Source organism: Argiope bruennichi, chromosome 11, assembly GCF_947563725.1.
Source record: "Argiope bruennichi chromosome 11, qqArgBrue1.1, whole genome shotgun sequence".
NCBI classification, from domain to species: Eukaryota; Metazoa; Arthropoda; class Arachnida; order Araneae; family Araneidae; genus Argiope; species Argiope bruennichi.
The window spans coordinates 90266977-90277393 of NC_079161.1; the positions used below are offsets into that span (position 1 = coordinate 90266977).

The 10417-nt window shown below is 35.0% G+C and overlaps 1 protein-coding gene across 1 annotated transcript; it reads right to left on the reverse strand.

Annotated features, from left to right (window-relative positions):
• Positions 1 to 278: 278 nt before the first annotated feature.
• Positions 279 to 1487, reverse strand: LOC129956756 (uncharacterized). The gene has a single exon (XM_056068697.1). It carries the CDS (start codon positions 1485 to 1487, stop codon positions 279 to 281), a length of 1209 nt encoding a protein of 402 aa, XP_055924672.1.
• Positions 1488 to 10417: the final 8930 nt, after the last annotated feature.

Sequence of the window (10417 nt, forward strand, 5' to 3'; positions counted from 1 at the left end):
GTGAACCTGGATAGCTACAGCCTGTAGAGAAGTATGAAGAGTTAGTGGGGTACTGGGGAACTGGTTGGAGGTCAGAATGCAAACTCCACCGGAACTGATTCTCCCAGTATCAACATCTTTCCGTACAGAATTATAACCACGAATCTTAAAAGGAATATCTGACCTCAGGTGGGTTTCCTGAAGTGCAAAGCAAACAGGTTGAAATGTATTTAATAAAACCTTAATGTCAGAAATCTTGTAACGAATGCCGCGACAATTCCAGGAAAGGAAAGAACACATTAAGAATTATTTGGGGAATTTTTATTATCATTCGTAGGCGGAGTTGCAGAAGCATCACAACTCATCTGAAAATCATCTTCCTCCTCGGAGGGATGGAGTCGCAATAATTCCGGACTCTTCGGCTGACCACCGAATAAGGAAGTTAGGTCTTTACGAACAAGGCCAGATTTTGCCATATCTAAGGCAAGAGATTTTTTGGTAGAAAGAGCTAAGGTAATGTCTTTAGAAGAACGACCTGTTTTTGAAAGTTTCAATGCCAGTGATTTCTGTGATTTTGAAATTTTTTTCCTCTTTGGTTTTAACTTGTGTGGTGAACCAGCATCTGAAGCATCTAATTCAGTTGTTAGCTGATTATTAGAAAGGGAAATACCTACACACGATTTATCCTGTGCATTTCCAGGAGTGAAAGGAGTTACTACCTTTGCCGCTTTTGCATAACTAATGCCAGCCGGTGGTAGACGGGCTTTCACAATCCTTTTTGCTTCCGGATAAGATATTTGATTCTTAACCTTGACAGAGAGTACTTCCTTTTCTAATTGCCAGATAGGGCAAGTGCGGGAAAAGGAGCTATGCTCTCCTTTACAGTTAACGCATTTTTCATTTGCAGTGCAATCAACGCTCTCATGCCCGGCCTCAGCACAACGGGCACAGGTAAGAGTACCTCGGCAAGTAGCTTTGGAGTGACCTATGCGCTGGCACTGAAAGCAACGAAGTGGGTTTGGTATGTATGGTCTGACAGCTAATCGCATGTAACCCGCCTTAATAAATTCGGGTGTCTTTGGAAAGTGGAATGTCAGAATAAGGTGTTTGGTCTTCATAACATTACCATTCCTTTTAATTGTTATTCGCCGGACTTCCGTAACGCCTTGGTTTCGTAATTCTTTTAAAATTTCGTCAGTCTCCTCATTATACAGCTCTCCACAAGTAATAACTCCTTTAGAAGAGTTCAGAGATCTGTGTGCACTAACAGTGACAGGTATCGTTGACAGAGATTTAATTTTCAAAATTTTTTGAGCTTGTTTCTTATTGGCTATTTCAACAAGTAAATCGCCAGAGCGAATTTTCCTTATTGCTTTAGCTTCACCGATATGCCCAGATATAGCCTTTTCAACTAGAAATGGTGACACACCGTGAAATGTTTCATTTTCAGATGATACACGACTAATTATGAAAAACGATGGTGATGGAATTTGATTTTGAGGCCCCATACGATATTGCGAATGATTCGGGCCCGACGGCACCGCCCACCACGGAGCCCAACAAGGGAAGGCAGCCACTGGCTCTGGCCATTCCCAGCCTCGGCGCTTACCTTGATGCTAGCCGGAACCTATACGCTCGGAGTTACCCCCGGGGACAGTGACCACCCTTAACGCCAAGCCCAAGGAGTAACCCCTTCGCTTGATCCCTAGCAGACTAGCCACTAAGGTGACTAGCTACCAGCCGATTGATGCACAGGGGACCACAGTGCACCACCCGTCTTTCAAATGGGTCGCCACGCACGGCAAACACGTGGGGTTTTGGCTGTCCATGAGAAGCAAGAAGCAAACAGAGCGGCGACAGCTTCTCATGGAGAGCTCCCTCGCTTGCCGTCGAGGGAAAGAAAAAAAAGGCGACAGCAGAAGGCGCAGAGGAGAGTAAACCTAAAGGGAGTAAAAGATCCCTGGGTACCTCGGGATTGGGACACCCGTACTCACCTATAGTAGGTGAGCCCCTGAGGGGCGTAGGCACGAAGCATTTTGTAAGAAAGAAAAAAGAATTGGAAGAGGTAAAGTGGAGGATCTACGAAACAGCGGACTGCTTTATTACAGTAATGACCGCCATGCAAAATTTGGTCGACCATAGCAAAAGCTTATTCTTTGATGCCAACCGCAATTGTGTGGAGCAATTCGATGTAATTGTTACAAACTTTATTTGCGGGAAAAGAATATAATTTCTGCCTTTGCAACAGTTACCAGGCTGGTTGTAATGGCGCAGCGATTTCGCCTAATTCCAAGAGTTTGATGAAGTTCATAAAAACTTGTACAATACAAATCCTGGAATTTGTGAGAAATCTTTGGAAAGAAAAAGACAAAAAGAGAGGCGGCAAAGAAAAGGAAAACTACGTCAATGTAGAAAAACTTTTATAAGTTACGGGCCCAGTGCGGAAAAGCCTGATTTGTCGGAACAGGAGTTTCGCAAAAAACGAGAGCAAATTATAAAATCCCTGCAGTTATCTAGTTCTGTAGCTACAGCCTTAGAAAGGGCAACTACTGAATAGAAAAGAAGATCGTTGTGGAAAAAGAAGCGTCGGTAGCGACCAACGGCTTCCAATTTTGGAGTCGTTTGCTGCAGAAAAGAATCAACCAGTTGCGAAAATATAATTAAAAATAAATTATACTCGCATTTTCTTTTTGCGGCTATGAAATACGGTCAAGAAAACGAGGTCAATGCTATTAGGTCATTAGAAGAAAATTTTAATTTGAAAGTTCAATGTTGCGGTTTATTCGTAAACCCATATTTCGCATAGCTAGCTGCATCTCCGGATCGACTAACTGGTAATGATTTGATTGTTGAAGTAAAATGCCCAGCATCCTGCAAAAATATTACTCCAGATGAGACAATAAAAGCTAAAAAATTTCCATTTTCGAAATTAAACAAAGATAGTAAAACCACTGTAAAAAAAATCATGAATATTATTTTCAAGTGCAGGGCCAGCTGCATATAACACAAAGATGCTTTTGTTTATTTTCAATGTGGACGGAGAAGGGCAAAAAAACAGAAAAAAAAATTCGTTATCTTTTATTTTTGTAGCAATAAATGGTTGTTGATGTTGTTGGGTTTATTGGCGCAAGAGCCAATCTTGGCCATACTGCGCCAAGCATATGTTTAATTCCATCCTACATAGTATGTAATAAATTGAAAATTGATTGAGGCAACAAAAAAAAAAATGGAGAAAAATTGATTATTGCCAGACTGTTATTGCCAGAACTTGTTGATCTCAGATATCCAAGGTCGATGAAAATTCGGGATCCTGATATTATAGAGGACCAAAAGAAAAAAAATAAGGAGAAAACACAATAAGAAAGTCTCCGAAGCTTTTTGTTCTCTGGATGCTTTTATAACTGTGCTTTCTTATATATGTAATTCGATACTATTTTGTCTACGTATTTTATCAATATTTTATTTATTTGATTTTGTACATAATGTTTATCTTCTTTATATATTTTGAAATAAATAGTAATAAATTTTATTCCTCATGGAAAAGTAATATTGCTTTTATCAGAAAAATAATTAGTGGAATTAAATTCATTTAAAGAGAAATAAGATATAAGAAAATCTATATCCTCTTTTATTTACCAATATTTGAATATTCTCATATTTCTGAATACGTTTTCTTCAAAATCGCTATTATCTATACTCATAAAAAGAAATGTATGTGTGTATGTATATTACATTAGTTCAAAAAACAATATCTATATCAAAAAATTAAAAATACGTATAAAATCATTATTTTTTGCTTGTTGAGGATTAATACAATTTAATAGCTGTATTTCATGTTTATGATTCTCAGTTTGCTAATGTTTTTCAAGTTACGGGCAATTCCTCGTAAGTACTGCTAATTATATTAGTGATTTGGGAACTATTTTAGATTAGTTACTTTAGAAATATTAAATAACGCTTTTAGAAACATTTTCACGCATCGTTATCATGAGATTAAAATTTCAACAGCAACATCACAACAAAGTAATGTTTTTTTTTTTTTTAAATCTATATTGGCATTTCTGTACCAATATATTTTACTATCGATCTTTCCTCCTATTCGTGTATCAACATTGGTTATATTTGGGTAATGAGAAAATAATTGTTTAATGGAACAAGATTTATTTCAAGATTGGAATAGTGCCGGATGCAAATACGCCACAAAAAATGGTGAAGTATAAAAGTATTTTGATAAAATGTAATGTATCTGATTTCTATTCATTTTCAATTTACAAAGTCCTACAAAGTATTCTTCGTTTTGTTTATTTCTATTACGTTGTCGAACTCGGCGAAAATTAACACACACATAGTTTGTAAAAGCACCTTTGAAATTGCTATGATTAATGAGATTTAAATAATCACCATTACAAAGAGCCGGTGATAAATTAATAGCAAACAATGTATTTACCATTATACAGGGTGTCCCATAAATATTGGGACAAATTTTAAGGGGAGGTAGGATACATCACAAGGATTCAGATTTGCATAGCAACCCGTGGTCGGAAACGCCATGGAAAAGTAGTATGACAGGTACAAGAAATGAAGAGGACAAGATTGAGATTGAGATCATCTGAAATACTTATTGGTCAAAGATATTACATGTGCTATGGCACATGAAATTTGAAAATGTCACAAAAGTTGTTCAAAGTTTCCACCATTGTTAGCGATGCATGCGTTACACCGTCGGACCATAGACTGGCGAACTCTCTCAAATACACCCGGATTTTGTTGGATATCCGCAGCAGCACAGACGATTCTTGTAACCAGATCCATTTCTGAATCCACAGGTGTTGCGCACATACCACTTTTAAGTGCACTCCAAAGAAAGAAATCGATGCTGTTTAAATCAGGAGAGCGTGGTGGCTAGGTAACCGGTCCACCACGACTAATCTATCGGTGACCAAACACCTGATTCAAATTTTCACGAACTCATCAGCCATAATGGCCCTATCATGTTGAAACCACATATGGTGTCTGATATGTTGTGGCACAGGGTCAAGTAATGTTGGTAGAACCTCTTGCAAAAAGATGAGATATTGTGCAGATATTAGTGGCGATGGCAACAATTAAGATCTGACTAAGACGTAACCAACCACACCAGCCCAAACATTCACTGAAAAGCGATGCTGGGCAACATGTGGTTTTATGCCATAGGGATTCTCGCCAGCCCATAAGTGTGCACGCACTGTGGTTGTTGAACATCTCATCTTGCGTTAAGTACGCTTCATCCGCTTTAAAACGTAGGATGTGAAATTCGCATCTTAGCAACATTGGTCGAGAGCCACCGTGCAAAACGTTCATGAGGAGGATAATCTGCGGAAAGCAGTAACTGCTTCCTTAAACACCACCTAACGCCGAATGAAGACGTTTCGGACCACGGGTTGCTATGCAAATCTGAATCCTTGTGATGTCCCCTAACTCTCCTTAAAGTTTGTCCCAATATTTATGGGACACCCTGTATAATTCTCTCTAGATAGAAAATCCTTGGTCTTGGCCGAATTTATCAGTTCCAAAAAATAAACTATTGAAACCTTTAATATAATTATTATCATGAAACATCAGGACTGGCACGAACTTTTCAAACTAATAAATTGTTTTTTTTTTTCCCTTTCAAAACAAATTTGTATCCTTCATCTCCTTGCAAGCAGAACTCGGGTTTACTTCGAATCAATTTAATTTTCACATCTACTAAGTTCAATAATAGTCTTTCTTGATTAAACAATCACTATGTAATCTTCCGAGCGTATTTTGTAAATCCAATGTAACGATCAAAAAATTTTGATCGTTTTTCCAATCCGTTGCCATTAGTATTGTAAAACATTTCAGATGTAAGCTGAGAAGTCTTACCGTCATAGCCATAATTGAATAACGTCATAATATAAGATCAATAAGAATATGTACTGCTAGAGTTAAAAACAAGACGATCGTTTAAGGAAACGCCTATTTGACTGAAGAGTGAATGAGGAAATAAACTAACAGGGCTAATATTAATTTTTGTTGATGCAGATGCAGTTGATGACGACAATGATGATGTAGATGAACTATTCGAATCAGTTTCTTTCAGTATAGGAGAACCATCTGCTTTTAAAATTTTTGCTTTTACATATAGCTGGATTAGACTCAGTTGGGATAAAGCGAGTGAACTATTTTTTCTCTCGTAAGAATATGTGTGTGGTTGCGCTGCTCGCTTCGTTCTGGCGCATTAACTTGTGTTCTTTTGTTTTCATTTCTATGTCTAATAAATGCGATATCTTCAACAACCATGCTGATGTTTATTGAAAATTAACAACAAATTGGTAGCAGAGCGTGGTTATTTTTCGTTAAAATTCTAAGTGAACTGTGTGACTAAAACGAAACTTTCAGAAACGAAATCATCAGCATGAAATGTCTTTGAACTTAATGGAACTAATTACTTTATTTGAAAATACAGGCAGCGCTGAATTCGAAAAGATTGAACTCGGTTATATCCGCGGTGAAACCAGATAATCTAAGTGAAAAAGATGCAGCAAAATGGAACCAGAAAAAAATCTGATGCCGTTGCTTATATTAAGTTATCATTGTCAGACGAACTGGCCCTGCAATTCGCAGCAGAAGAAAATACAAAAATTCTTTGGGATAAAATAAAGTCAACATTCACGGGTTAAGCAGAAGACCGCAAAATAAAAACCGGAAATTAAATGAAAAATCTTCAAATGAAAAGAAATGAATCGTCAAACGATTATGTTGCCAGATCAAGAGGAACGGCTACGAAATGTCATTGTTTAGGACTGGATGTCACACCAAGGGAGCTCGTTTATTATACAGTGCACGGACTGAAAGGAAAATTCTCTAAAGTACAAAAAATTCTCAAATCCCAATGTAACAAATCAATGGACGAAGTGCTGGAAATTTTACATGAAGAAAAAAAATACCTACTATTCGCTGAAGGAATCAAAGCGGAAATGTTTTACTTTAGAAAAAACAGAAGTTCAGGTGTAAGGCTGTGTTATATCTGCAGACGTCCAAATAATATAGCCAAGGACAGCTTTAAAAAAAAATAAAAATACTAGCCGAAGTGCTGCATGTAATGAAAATAAACGAAGGCGAAATACACAACACCATGTCAAACAGTCAACAAAACAGCGACGTGTTAGTGATAATGTGTTTACTACTTCTTATCAATAAGAAAGCCTAAGTAATAAAATATGATTGTTGGATAGTGGAGCTTCTTGTCATATGGCCAAAGACAGTTTGTAATTTGAAGAAATAATCCTTGAAACAAAGGTTATTTATTTAGCAGGTAAAGACTAAAATGTTGTGTGAGGTAGTCGGAACAGTTAAAGCAAAAACTCTGAGTAAAGGTGGGTTCACACGAGGCTTTTTATTGTGCGCAATCGTTGTCTCTCTACTGTTGTCCCTGTGTGAACAGTTAAGACAACGGCAAACGGTTGTCGCGGCGGGACAATTATTTGCCCTTGTCCCAACATTTCCTCTATTTGCACATGTGTGTGTAGATTTTGGCTTAAAAAATTATGTTTGTTGGTGTGTAAACAAAATTTATTTGGCGTAAAAAGTACCAAAGTGCGAAGCCTCCAAACAACGTCTGTTCTTTGTTTTTCGCAATTTCGATTATCGTTTTACAGCCATTCTATTTTCATTTTTTTCTTCATTAAAATTTACTTGATCTTTTATTTCTTTTACCTTTCATTTCAGCTATTTCTTTATTTATCAGGTAAGTTTTATTTATGTCTAATTTTTATGAAAAAGTATTCCAATACTATAATAAAAATATTTGTTATAAAATATATATTTGACACAATTTGTCAGGTGTGGTAGAGGCATGAAAAGGCCCTTCGGTCAATATTTATAGATTTGTTTAATATTAGTGTTAGCATGTTAATGGTCATTTTATCACATTTCTGTAGTCAATTAATATAATTTTTAAATGGGTCATTCTCACGAAAACAGTCATTTTCATGTCCCCACTATAATTTATCATTTTTTATTTTATTTATACAAATTTTGGGGGGATAGAATATCTTAAAGAATGCAGTTTAACATGAAAACAAAATTAAAATTTAAAATTTTTATTTTTTATATAACTTAAATGTACCAAAATATCATTCCCTCACTTGTCCCCACTACTGATCAAAAATAAACAAAAAATGTTTCTAGATAAACAAGAAAGAAGTTCATGGAGTTGCATATTTTATTTCAGGATAATGAAATGTAGAATGGAGAAAATCCATTTTAAATTTAATTTCAGCAATAAATATTGACACAGCACTATTTTAAAGTTTGTCTCCAGTGTGTTGCATCATTCCCTCACAACAGTACATTTATCACAGTCATCATGGAGTAAAAAATTTTTGAGAAAAAGTTTAGTGATTTATTATTGACAACACCCAGCAACATTGCAGCATGTTTTCATCTTCAACTTACTGAAGCTTTGGCTCTGGAATCCACTCGAATACATCAAAACAGGTAATTTTTTTACATATATCATTCCCTCATGTCTTTTTATAAAATAAAATAAAACAAAATAATATCTAAATTGAGGATAATTATAATTTACTTTCTTGTTTGAATGCATTTGTACATGATGGAACTCAGACAGTAGTTAAGCCTAACTACCATTAACAAATTTTAATAAATTTGTCATTCCCTCACTATCATTCCCTCACCAAAGTATAAAGTGAGGGAATGATTCTTAAGTATTAAATATTCAAAAAATGAGTTTCTTCTTTAATTTTAAATACATTTGTGTTTTTGTTCTTAATTTTTATATTGTGTTCTTTTTTCCATTTAATATAAATAGTCTGTTTTTGGTCTATTTTTAAGATTGATTCTGAATTTGGTAATGAAATACAATTATATGTAAAATCTAATACTACCCAATGAAATTAAGTGTAATAAAATATAACTTAAACTGATTTTTGAATTAAATATGGTTAATTTCTATGAATGTTATAAGAAGTTATATCCTGTTTAGAGAAGCCATAAACAATATTATTTTTTAAGCAGTGCTAATTAATAAAACTTGTATATTATTTTGTGAATTTAAATATTAAAATTTAATTTGTTTATGAATTTTTTATGGTATAAAATTAATCAAGAGATAAAAAGCAGTTTTCACCAAAGTAAAAATCTAATTAGTAAATTTAGAATGTATGCTTTAAGAACATTATATAATATTTTTTTATCGTCCAGATATTTTTGTTATGGGGAAGACTAAAGAAGCTCGTTTAAAGAAAAAAGAATATGATCGGAAAAGAAGGGAACGACTCAAGATGAATCCAGAGTCATGTTTAATATTAAAGGAGAAAGAGCGAATCAAATACTTAAGAAAAAAGGAAAGGGGGCAAGTGAAAACTGTCTCTGAAATGACCAACCGTAATTTAAGGATAAAGAGGAAGCAGTGGAAGAATAACTCTAGGAACTACAGATTGAAGAAACAAGCTGCAACAGAATCAATTGAAAATGATGCTAATGAGCCACCATCAACTGAGAATTTTCCAGGACAGTCAAGTAAACAAAACGTGTCTTTGTCTGAAGTTCAGAATTCAAGGAAAGAAATTGGTAAGAAAATACGTTCCAAAAATAGAGCAAAAATGCAAAAAAAGATAAAGGATCTTGAACATGAGATCTCTGTCCAAAAAACTCGAGCTGAACGCTACAAGAAGAGATTTTATAGAATTAAAAACCAAAACCAAAACAGAATGTCACCAAGAAGTCAAATAAATAAATTTTTAGGCAAAGAAATAGTATCACCCTCAGTTCGCAAAAGGTTGGTATTTGGAGAAGCACTGCGTTTACAAGTAGGTAGTAATTTCAAAACCTTAGGAAAGACACACAGGGAAAAGCAGATGTTTCATAGACTGTTGCATGGAAAAATTCTAAAGAAGTATAGAGCATTGTGTTATGCAAAACGGTTTATGAAGTATCAGAAAATTAAAGAGTCAAGCGAATCAAATATGAAAAAATTCAAATTAATTTCTGAAACTGTATCAAAAGATGTGGTAGCTTTCTTTGAATCTGATGATGTATCTAGAATGTGTGCTGGCAAAAAAGAATGTATTACAAAAGAAAAGATAAAGAAACAAAAGAGAGTGCTTACTGATACATTAAAAAACCTTTATAGAAAATTTTTTAATGAAAATCCAAATTACCGAATGAGTTATTCCACATTTTGTAGAATGCGTCCATTTTGGGTTAAGCAACCGAAAATTCAAGATAGAGATACATGTAAATGTATAATACATGCAAATATGGAGATGATCATCTCAAAGCTGTATGAGGTTAATGTATCTGATTACAAGTCACCTGCATGTTTAATAAAAGCACTAACTTGTGATTCCAAGAGCGAAGATTGTTTGTCAAGGAAATGCCAGGACTGTAAGAACAAATTACCTGTGTATAA